The sequence below is a fragment of the Anabrus simplex genome, chromosome 2 (assembly GCF_040414725.1).
Source record: "Anabrus simplex isolate iqAnaSimp1 chromosome 2, ASM4041472v1, whole genome shotgun sequence".
Lineage (NCBI taxonomy): Eukaryota > Metazoa > Arthropoda > Insecta > Orthoptera > Tettigoniidae > Anabrus > Anabrus simplex.
In genome coordinates, this window is record NC_090266.1 from 1,194,022,049 (window position 1) to 1,194,047,214 (window position 25,166).

The window sequence follows — 25,166 nt, forward strand, 5'->3', positions numbered from 1 at the left end:
CAAACATCGCACTTTCAACACGTTTAACAGGCGACGAGCACACTTCTCAAATGGCAACGGCCATTGTTTTCCCAAGATTCTGCTTTCGTTCACCCAACTAAGGGCCAGGCGTTCCAAACAGGTAAGAAACCAGACCTCGCGGCCAACCTCCAGACTTCTCTTTGACAAATATTAGACGCACACATTGAGTACAGAGAAAAACTCAACTACGTATTTAACCAAATCTCTAAACCTTCAAAGTTTCCATCGGCGGCAGCTCAGGAAAATTTCTATCATCTTCTACTTTAATATTATATTTGAACCATAGACACGAATATGTAACAAGTTACATGGAGAACAAATCTAAGCACTTTCCTGCTGACGAGTGACGTGAGCTTCGCCGCTCAGACAACCAGACAAAGTGTGTACAATAGACGGAGGGGGATTTCTTTTATACCCTATGGGAGGGACGCCACCCTTTCAACGAGGCTAGATTGCACAATCTGTTAATTCCACATCCAAGGGACCAATTTTCTTTAAATTTGTTCCATAACTTCGAACAGACTTACGATTCATTACGGTGTTAATTTCATATTTTTCCTATACTCGCAACGGGCGAAATGAATTATTTCTGCCCTGGCGTTTCGCGGCATCTTCTTCAGGCAATGACCTTGACTCGTGTCTCCGATCCGCGAGAAGGAGGCAAACTTTTCTCCAGGCTTAACTACATTTATATTTACCCTGGGGGTTCTATCTTCACATACGGTTCATGAATAATTTAGATCCTTTATTCTTCGATTTACCATGTCGCCAAAATCTCTCGTTATGAAGAATTTCTTGAATTTGACAAATTGTTCAATATTCGAAGTCCACCGAAGTGTCCCGGTATTTCACGAGCTTGTGGATCGCTCGTCACGGAGAGTTCGTTCCCACGAGACAAAGCCAGACTCTTGAAATAAAAACATGGCTGCTCTCAAAAAGTAGTTCGTAGCTGAAATAAATATTTGGAATAAAAAATTTTTTCTCATCGTAGAATTATGGGTTCAGTACGGGTTGATTAAAATTTTCTAAACATCTAAATTCTTCACTCGCCTTCGGCATTTAATAGTCTTCGTTTAGTAACACCTCTGTAGTATAGGCTTAGACTCTGCAACTTCGGGCTATGAGCCCATTTAGGATTTTAATTTTTTTTCTAAAAGGAATGAAAGTATTTCGCCTCCTAGCCTTTTGCTCATAGTCAATCGTCTTAAAACTTTTAATGTTACATTACGGGCACTTAGTATGGTCATTGCCCGAGGTTAAAGTGTAATTATTGATAAACGAATGTGTAACAGCCTGTCGACCACTGTGACGGCAAAAACTCTCTTTGAAAGTTATTGGACATAATTTTTTAAGAAGCTTGAGCCTCTTACAGACTGGACTTCAGTAACCTTTCGGAGCTAAGTGTCCTAGAATGTAAGTGAATGGAGCAAATATGCTCTTGTAAAATAGTGTTCCGTCAGAGCTACAATGCTCATCTCTTATATATCATCTTGTTGGTATTACTATCCAGTTCCTGCACCTGATATTTGGACTTATAGTCCACTGTAGTTATCAGAGCTGACGAGCTCATTGTTGTTCCATTTAACTGTTATTTGTTGTTCTTTACTCAGATTATCTATCAAATTTTAAATCAAGAAACGAAAGAATTACAATTTCAAAATTTAGTACTTTTAGGTATACTCTGGTCATTTCCCTGTCCACCCATTCACCCCGGCACCTTCTTACCCCTCTGCGTTCCACGAACTCCCCCGAAACAAATTCGAATAAAATATTAAATTGAAACTAATTTAAAATCGGAGAATCATTTAACATTATCATATACACTAGCGTTTTCCAAACACCATTAAGTAAGGCATGTAGAATGCGGACATTTTTGCAATATATTAATTGAGGTAATATATTCAGTTGATTAAAGGTACAAGACTTCAGGTTAATATACGCGCGAGAAAAGTCGTCGAAAGTGTGTCATCCTGGACCATTAATAACCAGTGTAATCGCCTGACTGTTGAATGCAGGCATGCAAACGTGCATGCATTGTGTCGTACAGGTGCCGGACGTCAGCTTGTGGGATAGAGTTCCGTGCCTGTTTCACTTGGTCGGTCCATACAGGGACGGTTAATACCGGTCATGAATGACGCTGGAGTTGTTGTACAACGACTCACATACTTGCTCGACTGGAGACAGATCGGGGTATCGAGCTGGCCAGGCAATATGTCGACACCCTGTAGAGCACGTTGGGTTACAACAGAGGCATAAATGCATGCATTATCCTGTTGGAAAACACCCCCGGTTATGCTGTTCATGAATGGCAGCACAACAGGTCCAATCATCAGACGGACTACACATCTGCAGTTACGGTGCGTGGAATAACCACGAGAGTGTTCCTGCTGTCATAGGAAATTGCTCCCCAGACCAGAATTCCCGGTGTAGGTCCAGTGTGTCGATGCCCCAGTCAGGTGGAATGCAGGCGCTCACCTGGCCTCCTTCTAACCAACACACGGCTATCACTGGCACCAAGGCAGAACAGCTTTCATCAGAAAACCCAATGGACCTCCACTCTATCCTCCAATGAGCTCTCGCTTGAGACTACTGAAGTCGCAGGCGGCGGTGATTTGGGGTAAGTGGAATGCACACCACAGGGCGTCTGGCTGGAAGTTGTCCTTCAAGTAACCGATTTAGAACAGTTCGTTGCGTCACTGTGATGCCAACTGCCGCTCGAATTGCTGCTGCAGATGCAGTCCGCTGTGCCACAGCAATACGCCAAATACGGCGGTCCTCCCTCTCGGTGGTGCACGGAGACATGCGGAACCCGGTCTTCTTGCGAGTGTATCTTCTCGTGACCACTGCTGCCAGCGCGCATGCAAGGTGGAGACATTCCTGCCCAGCCGTTTTGCAATAGCGCAGAAGGAAGATCCACCTGCACGTAGCCCTATTATACGACCTCGTTCAACTGCACTGAGCTGTTGATACTGACCTCTTCGTCATCGTAAAGGCATTCTTGACTCACTCATAGTCACTCCATCCAATCTCACAGGTAGCTAACGATCCCGCACAGTACAGCCCGTATTTAAAGCAAACCTGATGCGCAAGGTCATGGGGACTCTACAAGCGCTACGCTAAAGCGATTTGCGGGAGATTTGAAACAACGTCATCTTTCAGATGTATAAACACGTCTACCAACGTTCGTTAATCTAGCACAACCCCTTCTTAGTAATTGGATATTTCTTTCCGCCAGTGTATTTCATTTATTAGTTCTTGGTAAGAACCCTTACATGTCACATATAAACAGTAACATAGTTTTATCAAAGCCCTTTCTTTACTATAACGAATTGGGCTCGAATACATTTTCCAGTGTCTAAAACCTATAATGAAGACCATCGTAAAAAGGCTTATTATATAACTGTAATTAAACATGTAGCTTCGGCTACAAATAAGGACAACTTTTATATATGTATAACACAAAGTGATATTTTTGAGAAGTATATAAGAGAGGTCATGGAAAGGAATGATAAGCAACGGTGAAAAATTCAGGTGAAAAATAGACGAAGATTTTTTGGACATAAGTTATCGAATGTGTGAGTCAAAAATGATTTGCAACATAAGCATCGGAAATACAAATGAAAGAGAGCAGGAACAGAGGAGTACTCAGATTTTCGTAGATTGACTCAATTAAGATCAGCCGCTCGACTCTTTCGCTGAGTGGTCGTTGTACCGTACATGAGTTCCTAGCGTCCCGGGTTCGATTACCAGCCGGGTTGGGGATTTTAATCAATTCTGATTAATTCTTCTTGATCGGAGACTGCGGGTTTGTGTTTGCCCCAAAACTATCACCTCCATATTCAGACATCACACCACACTATCAGTCACTACATAAACACGCAATGGGACTTAACATCGCTCTATATATATGGTTGGCGTCAGGAAAGGTTTTCGGCCGTAAAACAGGGCAATATCCACATGTGTGACACAGTCGCTCCCGTTACCCAACATGTGAGGAAAAAGCTGTAGAAAAAAGAAGACCTAATTAAGATCAGCACATCACAGGCCTCTAAAACTGGTCGAGAACCGGCAATGTGACCCCCACCGTGCCCAGGACAAGCTAAGGGTCATTTCCTCCTCGCCGTATGTTTGCCTCTGCAGTTACGTCATTGTCTACTTCACAGCATTCACAGCCCTTCTTTCTTCACCGATCGAATGCAAGGTCCGCAATTCTACAAGATGATCGGCGAATCCTAGAAAACTATCAACGTGAGAATGTCTGCTCGAATTTATCAAAGATTTTCTGAAGGAAGATTTCCGCGTGCTTAAGATTGGCTGCCAAAATATTTAGTATGTTCGGTACTATGTATATATATGAACAGCTGTTTCTGGAGTGAAATAAGGTAAATGGCAAATCCGTTCGCTCATGTGAGATATTCACCTCAAAAAGAGTTTATTTTCGTTGCAAATAATAATAATAATTGATAATTGTACGAGACCCACCAGTGCGCAGAACTTGCCTTCGAACAATGAAAGACACTTCCAACGAAGAAAGATGCCGGACCTCTCAAAACAACCACGAACAAATGTGACATATACGTCATTGTGTCCACTTTTGCGTTTTATTTATTATTTTGTGCTGTAAGCGATACATTAAATAATATGTTCATAATTTTTTCATTGCCTTTGTTATTCACATGAGATTTCACTTGGTTCGCCGTGAATTAATTGTCACCACCTAACAATCCGGTAATCTAATTCACATAATAACTTCTTGCTTTTGTATTATGTAGCAGCTCGTATTGAAACCATACGTCCTGGAAACACTTTTCGTGATATGCACAGGAAGGAGACAGTTGTACGACTTCACCTCCTACAGGCGATTGGCGGCCTACGGCGGTGAAAATTCTGGACTGTTTTCTATTTATGCACTTCAAACTAACATAATGGAACTTCGATTAAACCAGAGTTTTTAAGGAGGAACAGTGAAGAAGAACCATATCCTCCTCAACCCTAGTGCATTTCAGTAATGGAAATAATGATAGAGATTAAATCTAGATATTTGCTGATCTCTAAACTCTCATACAGTTCCCCCGCAAAATTTCTAGATCGCTTTTCTATATCACAAGAGAACATAATTAATTACATTAATTACATTTAATTTAATTACATTTAATTACATTTCTACGCTGGAAATCTATAGTTTGATGCTATATTTCAGCTTTTCAGCGAGTTGATGTCACTCGCGCAAGCCAATTCAGGCAGCAACTAGATGCGTTTCTGCTTTATAGTACGAAGAACTTTAAAGAATCATACCTACAAGATTTTTATTCCTTTGAAGCTTGCTGGAATTAAGGAAGAAAGTATGATCGTATGTAAACATAATGAATAGGCTATGGAATCTATTAGGTAGCTACGAAAGAAACGTATGTTGTACTACTATGCGTATTTTTAGTGTCGCACACTTCTTAATCTTCTTCACTCTAAAAATAAGTTCGTGTTAAGTTTAATAAAGATGAAAGAACTAACTATATTTATAATATCTGTGTAAGGTTGATTTTGAACGAATACTACCTATATATATATATATATATATATATATATATATGTGTGTGTGTGTGTGTGTGTTATTGAGAAAATGTACGATATTTAATTATGTAGTTTCCTTCTAGGCCTGTATGAAATATTTCTAAAATTCTCACAAAATCATTCAAGTTTAGTACGAAATAATTTAGACGTTAAAAAGAAGCTTATATTGTATTTCAACGTTCAGGTTGAATCTCGAGCTACTGATTTGTTATTTTGTTTTTTACAGACATTGCAAAGGGCAAATGAGATGGTGCTCAGCATTGGAAAATTAGAGAAAGCTATTAAAGAGAAGGAAGAATATTTGGCACTAGCTCAAATTCGCCTGTCCAGCAGAAAACAACGGCCAAAAATTGAGCTTACTAAGTAGGTCATTAGATTAAGTGTTCACTCTCACTATATTAGTAATAATTTTTCAATACTTTGTTTATGAATTGATTACGTGGCATAATTTTCAGGCGTATAGTCATGAAGCAGAGGATTCTTACTTTTAGTTAGTATTTGTAACAGGGACCCTTGAGAGGTTTATATCAACAACATTATAATAATTCCTATACAAATAAAGTGTTATATAGGCTGCTAGCAATTTTGGACAGCATAAACTCTTAGGATAATCATTTACCTATACAGACGAATGCAAATTTGTACAGTATATTTCTCCGTCCTTGTTGTGATCTTTCTTTAAATGTGGTATAGTTCTCAAAAGGTGAAAATAAAATTGGTATTTCTAGGAAATGGACCTTTATGCGCTTGAATCTTATTTAACGATTCATCAGAGTCCTGCTGTCCGGAATAAGTTGACGTTCTAACTCATCACAAAGGTGTTCCATTGAGTTGACGACAGGACTCTGGGAAGGCCAGTCCATTTCAGGGACGTTATTGTCCAAAAAGGATTGCCTCGCATATTAAGCTTTATTAAAGGGTGCACTGTCATGCTGATACAAATAATCGTCTCTGACCTGGTCCTCTACTGTACGCAGTAAACAATGGTTTAACATTTGGTCATATCCTTCCGCATTTAGAGTTTTCTTAATTGCAATACGAGGACCACACCTAACCACGAACCCACCTCCAGTACCATAACCCCACCTCCTCCGTAATTCACTGTTGGCAATAAACAGGATTGCAGGTAACGTTCTCCATGCATTCATCAAACACGAACACTTCCATAGGATTGTCACAGAATATAGAGTGATAAATCGCTCCCAATCACTAATTTCCAGTCAACCACTATGCAGTGGCGTTGCTCTTTACGCCACCACAAGCGTCGCTCTTTACACCACCTCAAGCGTCACTTAATATTGACTACAGTAATATATGGCTTATGAGCAGCAGCTCAACCATTGTATCCCATTCTATTAGCTCCCGACGCACAGTTATTTTTCTGGCTGGACTGCTGGTAGCACATTGGAACTCATGCGTGATCCCTTCCGCTGATTTCTTCCGATTGTTTATAACAACCCACCACAATGCTCGCCGGTGCCCGTCCGTCATTAAATGAGGTCTGCCTCGTCTAGGTTTAGGTGCAGTTCTTCCTTCGCACCTTCCATTTCACAATCACATCATAAACAGTCGACATGACTGTGTCTACCGTGTCATCAGCATATGAGTTAATTTTTGCATTACAGTGTAGCTCACACAAATCACTGATATATAACAGAAAAAGTATTGGTCCTAACACTGTTCCTTAGGGTACTACGATTTTTTACTTGAGCACTTTTAATTAGGGTATCCTTGATTCTTACATTTTATATTCCATTCGAAAGAAAGCTTGTAATTAGATTTGGAAGAAATCCACGGATGCCTACTTTTTTAAGTTTTGTAAGGTGTTTATTGTGGTCTTCGGTATCAAATGCCTTTGTGAAATCCAAAAATGTAGAAATAGTCCTTTTGGAGCTATCAATGGTTTTATACAAATAACCAGTTAAAGAGAATATTGCATGTTGAGGGCTAATTTTTGGTCCAAAACCAAACTGGTTTGTCGACAATATGTTATACTTATTCAGGTAAATAAGTAATCTGTTTTAATGCATTTCTCTAATAATTTTGAAAGGTGAGTTGTGAGAGAAATTGGGCGATTCTTATCGGCTAATGTATTGATGATAGCCATTTTGAATGGGTCTGAAAATTGTACTTTAATTAGGGAGGGAATAAAAATATATTGCAGAGGCTGTAGAATATGTGAACTAATCGTTTTAAGTATTTTACTAGAGATGTTGTCATAGCATTGGCTGGGTTATGTTCTAATTCACCTATCCGATTCGATATTTGTTTTTGTTATGGGAAGAAAAAGATAGATTGTTGTTGAGGTATTGCATGAATGGCATATGTCTGTCATTAGGTTCTTTGCACGTATTTATTACTTTGTCAGCAAGTTCAAAACCGATACCACTGAAATAATCTACAAATTTGTCTGCAATGATAGTTGATTGGGTTGTTTCTTATGAGTCTGTAAGATTTATGCTATAACTTCTTTTCTCCTTCCTACATGTTATATCGTTTATGCTTTTCCAAAGGATTTTAGAATTGTTTGAGCTTGACATAATTTTATTAGAATAGTACTTCTCTTTTGCTACTTTAATGAGTCTGTTTATCCAGTTTCGGTACGTTTTATGTTTTTAAATAGCATTTGCGATCTCGTCATTATTTGAGGACCTCATCTTTTGTTTTACAATTGTAATAATAATAACAATAATTAAATAATGAATTAATAAATTTAGCAAGTGAATCATGATTAAGTTGAGAATTAATCTAATGGAATACATCAATTTTGTGAACACGATCGTGTGATCAATTTTGCCTAAACAATCCAGTGACAAATAATAATAATTAATTAATTGTGGCTTTGAAGTTGACCCATATTCAATATTAGGATTTCTACTGACTTCATTAACGAGTTTTACCTACCTTAAGTAATGTATTTGATCGATTACTAACAGTGACCACGTGTTGAATCACAAATAGATGAATGGAATTTTCAGTTTAAATTGTTTTTGAAATAATAACTGTGATAGCTCCAGCTGATTTTTGTAAATGCTACTGTGAACTATAGGAGGCTCAGGTTATATTTTCATTTAAAAATTTTAAAGGCAGTAAAGGCCTAATCTAAGCTGATATTATTTGATTTCAGTGCCAAATCGTTGTCTGCATCGACGGAGATCATTTTTGATTTTGTAAATTCACTACTGGAAGTCAAGAGAAGAGAAGCTCGCCTGTATAATTTCTGTTTACAATCAGGAGTCTTTCCAGCTGTATGGCAAATGGCCAATATCAGACTGTTCCTAAAGTTCCTTCTCCTCAAAAATTTGATGATTTCAGGCCTATCAGTATTTTGTCAATATTAGGTAAAGGATTAGAAAGGATTGTTTACCAACAACTCACTTCGTATTTAAATACTCATTGTATTATTAACACATTTCAGTCTGGTTTTCGAACAGGCCATAGTACTACGACGGCACTTCTCAAAGTCACAGATGATATCAAGTTTGCAATGGTACTATTCGATTTAAGCAAGGCATTTGATAGAGTTCATCATGACCTCCTTCTGACTAAATTACATACAATGGGCATATCTCTATCAGCTCTCTCTTGGTTTGAATCTTTCTTGAAAGGGAGATCTCAGCCTGTAGTATTTGACAAACAAATTTTTCTAAGTGATCTAGTGTACATTCTGGCGTCCCTCAGGGGTCCGTGTTGGGTCCCGTTTTGTTTTCGCTGTATATAAACGATCTGCCTGGAGTTTTACGCCACACGAGACATCATATGTATGCCGATGATTTACAGATCTATTAACATTTTCCTGTGTATCATGTTGTCGAAAGTATTAGTAAAATAAATCTAGATATAGAAAGACTACATCAATATACACTAAGTCATAATTTACTAATAACTGAAAACCTTAGCTATTTTTCTAGGATATCGAAGAAACTTATCAAATCTTTTCAACACGGACATTCATCCAGTAATTTTAAATGGTTCTGTAGTCAAGTATGAGGAATGTGTTAAGAATTTAGGTATTCTAATGGATAACACTCTGTCCTGGTCCTGTCATGCCAAGTACTTGGTCAAGAAACTGTTTGGCATATTGCAACAATTTCGACGAAACTTGCCGTATCTTCCTTTCTCGATGAGAAAGATGTTGATCCAAACTATGGTATTTCCTATTTTAGATTACGACGCTATAATTTACAGCGATATCTCCGAGAAATATAATAGCAAACTCCAGCGTATTCAGAATGTCTGTGTTCAATTCGTCTCCAATATTCGTAAAGACTGTCACGTAACATCTTACTACAAAGCCGCAGAGTGGTTGAAACTCAGGGATAGACGATCATACTCAGCTGCTTGTTTAGTTCTGAGAATTTTAAAATCTAATGCTCCCTCATATTTCACCAAGGTTTACAGCTAACGCCCTTCAGGTTCCACAGCATCGTACGGTAAAGAGCAGTAAGTCGTTCATTGTCACTGCCTCTCAATTATACAACGATCTTAAACTATATGAAATTCAGCAAAGTAGGGTGGGAACTTAGAAAAAATTCTTCAATACCGCTACCTTTCCACTTATTAAGCCACGTAAATGAATTTTCACCAAATTAATTAAATAGTACGAATAGGTACATTTTAAATGCTCAGTTTTACTCTTAATTCTTCCTCGGCTTTAAAATTCTTAGGTTTCTCTTTCGTCTTCTCTTCCTTGTTAGTATAGTGTATGTTTATGAAATGTTAAAAGTATTATTGTAATCTCCTAGATGTTCAGTTTTTAATCTTATTCTTATATCCTCAGTAGGAAAATGTATCTTACGCTTTTTATGCATTCTTTTATTAGATTTTGTATGTTAGGTGATACATTTAATTTAAAGTGGCAGTTAGTTACAGCCAAAGGGACCTCTGGTCCTACTTGTCATTAACTTTAAATTAATATATTTCTATTTCTATTCTGTGTCGATCTCATAAACACTCTGAGAATTATCTTGGAACAAAGTGCAGAATGGCAGAACACCCTCTACTTGACTTTCATTGATTTTGAGAAGGACTTCGACTCTGTAAATAGAAGAGTTGTGTGGCAAACACTTGAAGAATAAGGTATACTACAAACGATTCTGAATATTATAAAGGATATGTACGAGGGTTATAAATATCAGGCTCTGCATATGGGAGATCTTACTGAACCAATAGATGTGACCTCGGGAGTTCGACAGGGCTGTATTCTTTCTCCGACGCTTTTCCTACTTGTGTTGGATAGTGTGCTGAGGAGAGCGTATCGAGGTCGGAAAAGGATGATCCAGTGGGGCGTACAAGATAGCTTAGAAGACCTTGTTTTGCAGATGACATCTGCCTAATAGCTCAACGGTTCATTGATATGGAAGAGAAGGTTAAGCGGTTGAAGGAGGAGGCAGAGGATGCTGGACTTTAATTAAATATTAATAAGACCAAGGAGATGAGAGTCAGTTCCAAGATTGACGATAAATTGTCTATAGATTATAAAGAGGTAGAACAAGTCGACTCCTTCATATATCTTGGGAGTATGGTTACTACGACTGGAGAAGCAGAAGAAGATATTAAGATTCGTATCAGGAAAGCAAATGGTGATTTTGTTCAATTGTATCCTATGTGGAGAAACTAGAACATTTCCAGAAAAACTAAGCTGCGACTTTTTAACAAGAAATGCGAAGTCCGTTCTGCTTTACAGCTGTGAAACGTGGAAAGTTACCCAGAAGGCGACTAAACAACTGCAAGTCTTCGTGAATCGCTGTCTAAGACGTATCATCAACAGAAGATGGCCGGATGTTATTTCAAATGAAGATCTATGGGAAGAAACTAATCAGCAGCCAATTGAAATGCAGATAAGTGAGAGAAAATGGCGTTGGATAGGACATACTTGAAGGAAGCCCGCTGGAGCCATTGAAAAGACAGCGCTCGACTGGAACCCGCAAGGCGCTAGAAAGTGCGGACGTCCGAAGGAGACCTGGAAAAAGACGATCGAAGAGGAATGTCTAACAGTGGGAAAAACTTGGAATGAAGTGAAGAGGTTAGCCAACAATAGGAACAGATGGAAGTGTTTCACGTAAACCCTATGCTCCAGGAGGAGCAACAGGTAATAAGTCAAGTAAGTCAAGAATAATAATATAGCTTCTAAACTTAACTAGGAATGATTTTAACAGAAAAAAAGTTTTAGTTTTAACAGTTATTAGGGGATCCGAAATAAATAAATTATGAATTGCAAGTAAAGTTTGCCTGCCGATAAAATCGACACAGGAATTTGCCATATATAAAACTAAGATTTAAGTATACCAACAACAATTTTAGATCATTAATTTTAAGGTTCCGGAATCAACACTTAGTTAAGTAGAAATACATAATGGAATCAAACTACTACATCGGCGTAAGAAAAATAATTTGCCCAACATTAATAAACCTGCAAAACCAAATTTCGGCGGCTAGCGGCGACGAAAAGGCTTTTTCAATCCTGAAACCAATTGTGATCCTTAGTGAGAATCATAATTCACTCCTCTAGACATCCTTTTTGTGAGGAACACGAAATTCCGTCAGGCGCCGACTCCATGGTAGTCCAGACTACAAAAGTCATTCGTCTTTTGTCTGTATCAAATTATTGCCACATTGTCGCAGTTATGGATAGCTGCCGCCAGGTGGGCCACCAACTGGATGAAGCTTTAGTAATTAGTCACGCCAACAGGCAGCGTTGAAATGCACTCCAGCTGCACTTCCTCGTAACTTAAGAAATGAGACGACACAAATTTCCAAGTATTTCCTGAAATATTTAAGTTCTTTAGTAACGTTATATTATCCTTCCACGAAACTCGATCGAGGGTAAGACTAGGGAACTGACATGGGTTTTCTCAATGTAGAGATGAGTAGTTTAAACTTTTCTACTTAATATTCCAAACATTGCACCATAATAGGCAAAATAATTTCAATCAAGAGGTACCAAGTATAAAATTTCAAGCAGAAATGTTCACAAGATAGGACAATAATAAGTACAGAACAGTCCCCAACCAGAAAAATAACACTGAAGCATGCGTCTTACTTTAAGTCATCACAGGTTCCAAAATGGTATGTCAATATGGAAGGAGGTACAGGTTCGCGATGAAGATATGGCCAGTACGATCATCACATTGCCAATGTTGTTGTTAATTTATTTAAATATACCACAGAAGAAGTCCATGACGAGTTCAAGCAATTGCACCACCAGATCTTCGATTACTTCTTCAGAAGATATGATGTTAATTGGACGTCCATATAGCTACAACATAACCAGAAGGCAACAGCGAAGTGCCGGAGGAGCTTACAGTACCATTAAACTGATTAGGAAGTACTAGAATAACTATGGAAGTATCCTAAATTGTTTGTTGGACTAAATCCCATAGTACCAATGTCAATTAGTCTGCTTAATTCCAGTTTGGACAAGCAATTTCTTTTAACTGACTGTAATTTGAATATAAAATTGCTAATCGTCTACTAGTGCGATGACGTCACACAATCAAAGGTTACCTTGTGGATCCGCAATATTATTAATGAGGTATTAATACCTTTAACATACATTTCACATACAACTTTAAGGAATAGTAAATCAATAATTCCTTGTAATACTAATAACACACATCAAGTCATTCAAGATTATGTGACTGCTAATACAATTCAGTTCAAAGAAGCTTGAAGCTATAATCTTAACATTTTTATCTACACAATTTCAAGTACATTTGATTTGGCTAAGGTGAACTCGCCTAATACGCATAGTATTAGGGTCACCAACTAACAGAGTAACAGGGGTTAAAAATTCTAGTATAGTGCTAGGACCACTGAAACGAGGGACTAATTTAGAAGCAAATTTATTTACGGCCTTGCTATGTGGAAAAGTTCTCACAAAGACTTCATCACCGATAACTAATGTAGTAGGTCGCCGACCTTTATTGTATCTTTTAGCAACTCTTTGGTAAGAAACAGTTAATCTCTGTTTAGCCTTACGCCACATTTGGCGATTTTCATCAGGATTCTTGTTATCAGGGAGAAGCTGGTCAATATCCATTAGGTTAGACAGAGGAAAATTGGGTGTAAAATTAAACATGAGTACCATGGGAGTTTGCATATGCGATTCGTGTACCGCAGGGTTAAATTCATATTGCAACCAGTGAAGGGAAGAGTCCCACTTGGCATGATTATCACTATGAAGTACAATTAGAGCATAATTTGCGTTTCTATGCATCCCTCACTAAACGAAGGCTTAGGATAATATCGCATGGTGGTAACACGAGATATAGAAAGGTCAAAACAGAACTTTCTAAATAAATGAGAAGTCAACGATTTCGCATTGTCCGAAACAATGAACTTGGGAGGACAAAACGATGAAAAGAAGGAGTTTAAACAACCAATAATAGTGAGAGGGTTAGTAGAACGAGTCAGGAAGTTCCAGGAAAAACTGGTACAACCGTCAACGCAGACAAGCATAAACCAGTGCCGCCGGCAGTTCTAGGTAACCGTCCCATATGGTCTATAAAAAGCCTCTCAATGGGCCAAGTTGCATGTAATGAATCTAACATGCCGATACGAGTGTTGACAGCAGGTTTACTAATGGCACACGGATTACATGTTTTTAACAATTATCTGATCTCAGTATCCATATTTTTTCCAAATTAAGAAATGCCCGATCTTGTGTCTAGTTTTAAAAACGCACAAATGTCCCCCTGAAGGAGTATCATGATAGTATTTGGGAATATGAAGGCAAACGACTTTCATCTAAAGGTCATTTCGCGACTTACAACACAGAACGTTATTCTTGAGAAAATATGGTTTAACAGGTTTACCAGCGTTAAAACTGCCAATGATGGGTTTCAATTCAGAATCAGCATAATGAAGCTTAGTAATATCCTGATACAACAGGGGAAAATCAGTCATTAATGCATTAACACACCCAGATGAGCACATACATGAGTCGGAAATGTAGGGGTGTGAATTTCGTTGGTATTGTCCGAAACATCACCAAACATACGACTTAAGGCATCCGCAGTCACATCATCTTTCCCACGGATGTGTCGAACATCAACATTGAAAGATCCAATTCGAATGGCCCATCTGGTCAGACAACCAGAACTACGGGGTATATTGAGTACCCGAGACAATGCGTGATTGTCGGTCTCCAAAAGAAAATGAGAATGCTCAATATATGAGCGAAACATTTCCAATTAAAAGATCACAGCTAAACATTCCAGTTCATACACTGAATACTTAGATTCAAATTAATTTAGCGCTCCAGAAGCGTATGCGATTTGTCTCCTTCCAAGTTCAGTTTCCTGAAGAAAGGCGCCAGCAATAGCGGAGAGGGAGCAGGACGCATCAGTACGCACAATGAAAGGTTTGTTACAATCCTGGATGGCAAGGACTGGAGTATTAGTAAGAGAGAGCTCAATGTTTCAAAGGCCTTTTCCTGTGGTTGCTCCCAGATGAATTTAGTATTCTTACTTCGTAGGTAATTGAGTGGAGTAGCGATCTTAGAAAAATTTGGGACAAACTTTCGAAAAAAGTTAGCCACGCCAACGAAACGAGCAATACCTTTCTGATCCTTGGGTGGGGGAAAGTCGTGAATAGGTCGAGTTCGACTTTTATCGATGGTTACCCCATTAGGAGAGACAATGTGTCTAGGAAGCAAATATGTGGTTTAGCGAATGAGACCTTAAGCAATTTTACAGTTAGTCCAGCACGTTGTAATCTACTGAGGACTTCCTCGAGATGTTGGACGTGTTCCTCAAACGTCTTCCAGTACACGATTAAATCGTGCAAATAATTGTAGACATAAGATAATTTAATGTCCGATAAAATGGAATCTAAAAGCCTAGTGAGAACCACCTCACCTGCCGATAAACTGAAGAGGACACGTACGAATTCATAGAGGTTGAAGTCTGTACAAAATGCAGTTAGGTGTCTTGACTACTCAGCTAGCAGAATCTGACAATACGCTTGGTTCAAATCAAATGAGGTATAAAATCTAGCATCACGGAACCAGAAGAAACAAGTATTGATATCAGGAAGTGGTACAGATTGTGGAATTATAATTTTTCAAGGTTGTATAATACAAAAGTGCTCCATAACCACCTTGAGGTTTCGGAACCAGGAAAATAGGGGATGAATAGGCTGAGGTTTAGGTACGGATGACTCCTTCCTTCAGTAAATAACCAATTATCCAGTTTGATATCTTCATACGTGGAGGTGCCAGTCAATAAGGGGGTGATCTTATTGGAATGTTGTCCGAAATATCAATTTTATTCTAAAAGATTTGTTAACCCAAGACGATCAGTTAATACAGTTCCGAGGTATCTGTGGAACAGCAGAGGTGAAAGAAGGTGCGGGGGTGAACAGGTCTCAGGCTACGAAATTAAAGTTAATTTAAAATTTAATAAGGTTATATTTTCTTTGCAAAATCAAGAAATAATAAGCATGGCAGGTACAGAGTAGCAAGGCAACAAAAGTACAATTACAGTATTTACAGGATTTGGGCTTCGAGCCCCGAACTCACAATTCTTGAGCAATTAGCCCAGCTTTACCCAAAAACAAGTTTCAACAGAGGGGCAGAAAACCCCATTCATGCCCAGGAGCACTTGCTCCAAATTACACAGTAAAGCCTCCTCGAGGCACGCAGAACCAAATTTCAAAAAGAGCAAACCGCTCTCAACGTTCAAGCCTATAAAAGGCCACACCAAACTCCACCTTCAAGTTGTCCTCTAAGGACATAAACACAGGGGTAAAATACCCAACCTACTGAGGCCTATTAAGTGAGAAAAGGATAATTACATGGCCTCTAAAATACCAATTTGAGAGGAGGCGATCTGCACTCCTAATACATTTTGTTTAAAACCTAATCTGGCTCTAGGCCGCTAATGCACGGCCTAATCCCGTACTAAAGAGGTGACTTTAGAATGAAACAATTTACATTACGTTAAGGAAGAAACGGTTGAGAAAAAAAATAAGTTCACCTCAATGCAATATGAGTGGGAGCTCGAGAGGGTTAAGCACTCTCTATCCCAATATGCAGCTTAAGAGAGAATAGATACTAAGAGTCTTTACATTTTAGGGAAAGGTTACATGGTGGAAAAGCATCGGACCTGCCCCGAGAGTTAAACTGCTGAGCTAGCAAGAAAAGAAGTTATTAAACGGCCATTACCTTGTTGTTGAACTGCTGCCCGAAGAAAGAGGCGCTTCCCGCCCCCTGCTATGTACTTTACACACCAAAAGATGTTACTGGAGTGGCCCGGAGACCCAAAAATCAGCAGTTTATATACTCTCGCGGAAAGTTCGAGGCGTTTCAGGAATGAGTACACCCGCCCACAATCATTTTATTGGCTAGGGTTAAGCAACATATCCCCTTTGGGGAAGATACACCTGATTGGTCATAAATTAACTAAAGAAATTCGGGATTGGCTAAATTCCAAACAAGGGGAAAGAAAGGGTTAATATTGCCAACTTAAACCATGACTGCAAGAAATTTAACAAAGAACAAACTTATGAATTCAAATTTTCTCCAAAAAACAGTTCTTTCACTTCGCACTAGAGTGCACCATTGTAGTTCTTCAGTAGTGTCCTCTAGAAGAGAAAGTTCACACTTCTTACTACAGGCAAAACAAAAATACATCGAAAACGACCCAGTTCAGAAACTTCAAAATTTCCAAGTAGTGACATCTTCTGAGAAACTTGAAAATTAACACCTTAGATAAAGTTCAGACTTCCTCCAGTAGGGGAGTTTCAACCGGCGCAAAGTTTGAATTAGCGACGTGGAGGTGTACCGCCCGGTACAAATACATTAGGAAACGTGGCATATAAGGCGCGTATCTGATCAGCCTGTACCTTAGGTAGATGATCTAAATTGATTTTAGAAGGTGTAACCTCTCCCTCAAGTTCAGTAAATGAAATTTGATTGGCTGCAACTATGCATCTTCCAATTAATGGAATCACAGAATTAGGAGCAAATTTGAAAAATAAGATCCCATGCTGAAGGTTAATTATCAATCCAACATGAGGTAAAGAGAATCAGACCCCAAAATCATATCATAGCACAAATCCTTCACAAATATAAGCTTAAGTTTCCATGTGAAATTCTCAATTAGAATTTTGACATTAATACAACCTAAAACAGAAACATTTGATCCATTAGCAGTGAAACAATTTATTGACATGGGTTGAATTGAAGGTAGCTTGCAGGTTGACTTAAAACGGTTATACCACGACACATTAAGTAAGGAGAAAGCACTGCCAGAGTCAACAAATGCTGACACAGGTTCACTGTTAACCTCAGCTGAAATAAAAGGTAAATTATGGCACACATTAGATGAAATTCTTTGAAAATCAGCTTGACGTACGGAATCAGCACTAGCAGAGAAATTATTTAAATTCATTGAATTATAATGTAGTGAGTCAGCTTCTGGTTTATCTACAGTGGCAGCGCGTGACTTTTACAGTAAGGGAAGCACATATCATAAGCTAGGAAGATTTATAAAATAAATATAATAACTCACATTATCTTGTGCTATTTGAATGTTAATTCAATCCGCCTCTCCTTCTTGATGAATTCTTCTATGACATGGCTGTAGAATTCTTCTTCATTCTTTGATGACTTAAATTTTAGTAACGTCTTCTCAATCGACAGTAGAGATAAGTTCGAGAGTCTCTGTTGTCCCTGTGTGTTTCTGCAGTAGGTGTGGATTCTCCGAAGTGCCGAAAATGAACGTTCGGCACTAGCACTGGACACTGGGATAGTTGAAATCAACGCACATAACTTAAACAGTTCAGAAAAGGCAGAAGATGGCAATCCACTACTTTTTAAATAAAACAAAAGTTTTAGAACTCCCATCGTAAGATACTCATCGGAGGAATAAGCTACGCTGAGCTCGCTTCTGAGACGGGCGAAGTCAAAATGCTGACCGTAACTTTGTTTCAAAGAAGAGAATGCTGCTTCAAGAAAACTTTTTTTCGTGTTCCTTTGATCAACTAACTGTAAAAATGTTAATTTCTCGAGTGCTTGGAATCGAACTTCTAGTTGGGTATGTATATTGTCATATATCTCGCAATATATGCGACGGTAGTGTGAATTTATGTCGCAGGTTTCATTTTGACGTAGCCTCTTCTTTGGCAGCTCGCAGCTCTCTTGACATTTGTTCCATACTCTTTCAAATTCATTTCTTTTTCCCGGAATGATACTTTTTCCCCCTACTTTGGCAATACAGAAATTTACATCCAGTGCTTTCGTTTGAAGAATTTCAAAGAGAGAATCGGTTAAGCAAAATATCTCGCTGAAAACTAATAAAATGAAATTGAACTGGAATTCTGAGAGAACGCTTTTAAAACCTCGAGCTTCGTGATACGTTTGACTATCCCATTGCTCTGGATTATCAAGGATATTCTCGAACAACTGAACTAATTCTTCTTCTTGTTCACGAACTGTTTCAACAAGTCTTCCGTTGTAATTCCATCGTGTTGGACACACTTTAGGAAATCGTCTCTTGACTTCTTTATCTAATGCAGCAGTTCTCTTCGTCGAATTAGAAAAGAAAGAGGCCAAGCTACTCAGTCATGAAGAATATTTTACATTCCTTTATATTAGAAGTTGTCTGTGTAAGGACAAGGTTCAGTCTGTGAGCAAAACAATGTATGAATATAGCGTCGGGATATTTGTTTTTCACTCTTTTCTGTGAACCACTGAGGTCTCCTGACATCACTGCGGCTCCATCGTAACATTGAGCGACTAGTTTAGTACCACAGTTGAACTCGTCCATTATGTGGAACACGTGATCTGCAAGAGCAGGAGCACTGCGATCGGCGCTTACGTCGGTAAATCCAAGAAATCCCTCCTGTACTTCTCCATCAGCAGACGTGAACCTAACAACAGCTGAAAGTTGGGAATGGGCAGAAATATCAGTAGTTTCATCAATAATAATCGCCACGAATGGTGACTGTGATATTTCTTTCTTTATTTCGGTCAATAACACACTGGCTACTCCGTCAATTAAATCATTTTGTATTTGATGTGAAAGACCTGTGAACACAGTTGCTTTCTGCAAATGATTTGCCAGTGTGTCATCATACTTGCTCAGCAGCGTTATGATTTCTATATAATTTCCACGATTTAAGGAACTTTTATCTTCTGCAAGCGCTCTGAAAGGAAGTTCTTGTCTTGCAAGATACATTACAACGTCAATCAGTCGTTGGATCACCTTTCTATTCTGTTTTACCAACTCGTTATGTTTTATTGTCTCCAGTTTACGCTGCTGCTCGAGTTGCAAATCTATTCGGGTCGTTCCGAAAGTTGTTAACAGAATTTCAGCTCGGATATGTGTTTGTGATTGCTGATGACGCTGGGATGCTTTAAGCAAGTTATTCATATCATCGAAGCCTACACTATTCCGCACCCCCTTTTTATTTGAAAATAGAACGGAAGGCCAACAGTAGAGTTTTGATATGTTTTGACAACCACATAACCAGCCTATTTTTCCATACTGCTCTGTATTAAAGTGTCGAACACAACGTTTCGTTTTAGTTTTTACACCCGGTAAATCAGGCATTGGCCTGCCACCGGAAATTATATTACTCTTCTCCTGAAAAGCCCTCGAACTCATGCCCTGGATTAGGAGAGATTCTAATACGCATCCACATAACCCCTCCGCTCTCCTCACTCGCGGCGACAGTTGCCATGCTTCAGAGACTCAAAGTACGGAATGAACACAGTCAATGCATTCCCTTCTAAGCCGGCAGAATCGCAGTAGTTCCTTTAATTTACATGTGCGCACGTAAATTTGGTGTAATTTTCACAAATAACACAAAGTAAATTAAATGGTACAACTCACAGTACGATATTTCACTTCAGTTGGAAACACAAGCACAATTAAATCTTATTCTCACAAGTTTTATCACAATTATCACATACAAATATTCTCGAACGGAATGAGTAGTCAGATGCATTCCCTTGGCTCGCTCCACGAAGCTTGCCGAACCCAAACGAATAATTACGAAGGGACCATAGTGAAGCTAACGTCGAGTCAGGCAAGCCACTTGCTGACGAGCGGCCGTGATGTGAGTATCTCGCGAGCTCATGGAGACAGACGTATATTTGCAGCTCTCAACTGTCCATGCACACCGTCACGTTAAAATAAAGTTAATTATATATTATACCAAACGACACAAAACTTAAAATAAATACTGGTTGCTATAACATGCTTAATTTTTTTCTTTGTGTAATATTTTATAAGGGAATGACTCATTCCCTTCATTCCATTGAATAACCGCCCCTGTTTTTCTACATATTTCATCCTTTGTCACATTTGCGGTTTAAGCGAGGAATTACTGGAACAATTTTGGGAGGCCAAATGACAGAATCTCTTCACATGCTGTTTAGATCCACATAAATATCATGCAGCATTAGCATATAATTTACTGGTAGGATTCCTCTTTACTAAGGAACACGTATTCCTAATGTGATCCTTTGATCCACAGGGATAACATTTTCTTTCAGTAGCAAGCATAACGGGTTTACCAGGAACAGAACTCTTACTAAGAGGAACCAGCGGTGGAATGCCCACAGGACCACACAAATCACCATATCTAATACTCTCAGCATCAACATGTGCAGCTTCAAGTTCAATAACATTTTGAGGTTTTGAAAAAAATACGACCTATACGATGGAGAAATATCTCGTATAATATTATATAGCATCTCTTCTTCTGACATAGATACTTTAAAGACCTTGGAATAAAATTTAACATCTCGCGCATAAGATAACAATGTTTCATTCAACGAGTGTGGTCTATCACAAAAACGTTGGATTAATGTCCTTCTGGCAGGATTAGGGGTATATTTCTTAAGGATCACTTCATGAAAATCATTAATGGGACAACATTGTGATATATCGATCGATATCTCATCTTTTAACACAAGACCCTAAAAATAGTAGAAGAATTCAAGTTAAAAAACTTTAGCAGATTCTAACTGTTCCACCAAAAATCTTAGGAAACAGACAGTTTCTTCTACTGATTCTACAGTAAAATCAGAAATCATTTTTAAAAAATCCATAATTGATGATGGGACAGCGTTTAGTTTCATTAAGTCATGCTCATCTAAAGGAATAACACAGTACTTGGCATCTGTTCTACAAGAAAAATGGTCTGGAGACCTTGAAGCAGAATTACTTTCCTCATCACACTTATTATTCTGGTCACGTAAGGATTCTGAAAATGTTATAGAGAAATTTTGCAACTTAACATTCATAATTAATATGTCAATATCGCATGATTGATAGTAACCTCACTTAAAAACATTGAACATTTTTCTAGGTAACTGGGGTTGAGTTTCAATTTTAAGAGACCCCTTAATCTATTCAGGTAATGTGTTTCTAAGCAAGAAACACAACATCATATTTCATTCACAGCATCTGCAATAAAGGAGGTCGACTTACTCACCTCTTCCTCAGAGAGATCGGGGATGATAACAGGAACCTGCACAGAATCCTTGAGCAGAGAAATATCTCCCTGGTTAGTGCCAGTGGATTGCAGTTTACGATTGGTCAACTCAGAACAGAGTTCAGTTTTTCTTAACAGACAAGGCTCTGGAAACAAGCGTGTGCTCAGGGCCATTTTTACATGAACATAAAACAAATAGTATGAGACAAGTTACCATTGCCTTACATAACAATTTAACACTATCTTATGATATCAGTTCACAATTCATGGGAAAAATGAGCTGATAATATGAAAGATTTCAGGCGACAGGAGTGGCATCTAAACAGTAGTACAAGACAAGAAAATAATACCACCACGCTCTGCTACCAAAAATTACTGTCATGAAAACAGTACTATACTTACCAGTGACAATAATTGCATGTGGAAACGGCACAAGCTCTCTCTAGCGGGTAGACCTGAGAACCACTGATTCTGTCATAAGAGCACGTGTATTTGTGTGTGAAGTTTTTGGTGTTATTTATGCGTTTTCAGTAAGTTGACATAATTAAATAGTAGCGTGTGTCATCCCTTGATATCTCCTCTCAACATGAGGGGAGATGTATGTGCTGTGTTTGGCCGCAGTAACTATGAAGTAGAGAAGAATGCGTGGTCTTTCTTTCGCTTCGCTCGTGACAAGAAAATGTAAGTAATATTGTGTTTGCATTATATTTTTCCAGTGACAAAGATATTTTTATAGTACTTCATATACTTCTGACCTGCTCGACCCATGTTTTAACTGGCTTAAAATATAATACGCATATTTTATTGTATAGTGCAGCAGTTATCCTTCAATACCGATGTGTTGATGTAAGTGTGATCTGTGGGTTTTGATTTAATTCAAGAAAATGCATACGCATATGTGTGTGGCTGGTTGTGTTCCAGGTTACACCATTTGGAATGTCGTAATGTGTTGTCAAGCACTGAACAAAATATGGGTGACTTATACGAAATATACACATTTTGTTGAAGCAGTACGATGATGCAAATTTGCTTTACCCTAATGTAATAGCAAGTATTGCTTATAGGGAAATTTTGTATGTTTTTGAGGCTAATTTTATAGATTTTCTTTCTGTTAGTAGGCTTCATGTTAAGAGGAAAATTGTCCAGCTTTTAAATGTTAATTCATTGCATCATGTTTGTAAGGAATGTGCCGATATTTTTATTGACAAGTGTCTTAATGTGATGATAAAATGTTTTTAAATGAGAAAAAAGACAAATCTAACTGTTAAAGTTCAGGCAGGAATGCTAAAGCAAAGAAAGTAATGCATAAATGAAAGCTCAAGCCATTTCACAGCAGTCCATTTCACATCTTGTTTATATGTCTAATTTCAGTCTTTAAATAATAACCATTTAAATAATTCTTCACTCATTTATCCAGAATTGCTTTAGCAACTTCGAAGTTAATGTCTCAATAACACTTTCTTTCTAGACGTAATTTATTTATCCATTTTCGTATATGCATTTTCATTGATATTTGAATTTAGTGCGACTTTTCAGGTCAAATGGGAGCGCCACCGTCGAATTGTCTCCCTTTTTAACAAGGCTAAATCCGTAAGTGTCGCGTATTGTCTCTACTGTATTTGTTATAATTATACCAGAGTTGGCGCTTCCATCAATCATTCCCTTGTTTTGGAAAGATATAAATAATAGAAAAGTAACGTGAAACGATACCATACCTGAAATAATGTAGAGGAGATATCGTTCCTTTTTGCTTGCCAAGGACCGACCAATCAACCCCTAATCGCTATTGGCTTTACGTCGCACCGACACAGATAGGTCTTTTGGCGACGCAACCAACCCCAGGAAGCGTTCTTACTGGCATAAAAGAATTAAAAGGAAGACACTCAAACACTAACGGTACTGACCTGCATTTGGGGTAGGGCAGTCGTCCAGGTGGCAGATTCCCTATCTGTTGTTTTTCTAACCTTTTCTGGAATGATTTCAAAGAAATTGGAAATTTATTGAACATCTCCTTTGGTAAATTACTCCAACCCCTACCTCCCCTTCCTATAAACGAACACCTATTTGCCCCAATCTGTCCTCTTGAATTCCAACTTTATATTCATATTGTAATCTTTGCTACTTTAAGACACCATTCAAACTTATTCATCTACTAATGTCATTCCATACCATCTATCCACTCTCCACTGAGAGATCGGAACTTACCACTTAGTATTTACAAATCTTGTATTTATTATCCACACTAATTCAATACATAATGTATTGTACATAATGTAGGCCTATGAATTGAATTGTATTGAATTGGTGTGGATAATAAATAAAAGAATTGTAAATTCAAACGGGTAAAAACATGAAATTGATCTTATGCAACATACCACTTAGTCGAGCAGCTCGTCTTCTTTCTCCCAAAATTTCCCGCCCAAACTTCGCAGAATTTTTTAAATGATACTCTTTTGTCGGAAATAACCAAGAAAAAATCAAGACGCTTTTCTTTTGATTTTTCCAGTACTGGAATCAAGTATTGCAGGTGAGGGACCCATACACTGGAACTATAGGTACTCTATTTGAGGTCTTACCAGAGACATATATGGCCTCTCCTTTAGATCCTTACTACAACCCCTAAAAACCCTCATAATCCTGTGCAGAGATCTATACCCTTTATTTATGTGATTACCCCAATGAATATCTTTCCTTATATTAACACCTAGGGTACTTACCGTGATTCTCATAAGGATCTTTCACTCCATCAACACAGTAATTAAAACGTAGAGGACTTTTCCTATTTGTGAAAATCACAGCCTGACTGTTAACCCCGTTTAACACCGTACCATAGCCTGCTGTCAATCTCACAGCATTATCAAGGTCATTTTGCAGTTGCTTACCATCTTTTAACTTATTTATTACTCAATACAGAATAACATCATCCGCAGAAAGCATGGGCGCCCATATGAGAGTTTCTAGAGGGGGCCCAGACCTGGGGGTACGTAGTAATTTTAATATTTTGGAAGATAAATGGCTATTTCTATCCTGCGGTAGAATAACTCGCGGTATCCCCTGCCTGTTGGTGGGGGACGGTACAACCGCTTTTACGTAATACTGACTTTTAAGTCACTTACATGAAAGGAAAA

General features: G+C 38.3%; 1 protein-coding gene across 1 annotated transcript in view; it reads left to right on the forward strand.

Moving 5' to 3' along the window:
* Nucleotides 1-25,166, forward strand: part of LOC136863831 (tektin-1) — a 136,292-nt gene that overhangs the window by 46,292 nt on the left and 64,834 nt on the right. The window contains exon 4 of the mRNA XM_068226106.1: nucleotides 5,816-5,952. Within this exon, the coding sequence (XP_068082207.1) occupies nucleotides 5,816-5,952 (137 nt within the window). The remainder of the gene's footprint in view (nucleotides 1-5,815; nucleotides 5,953-25,166) is intronic.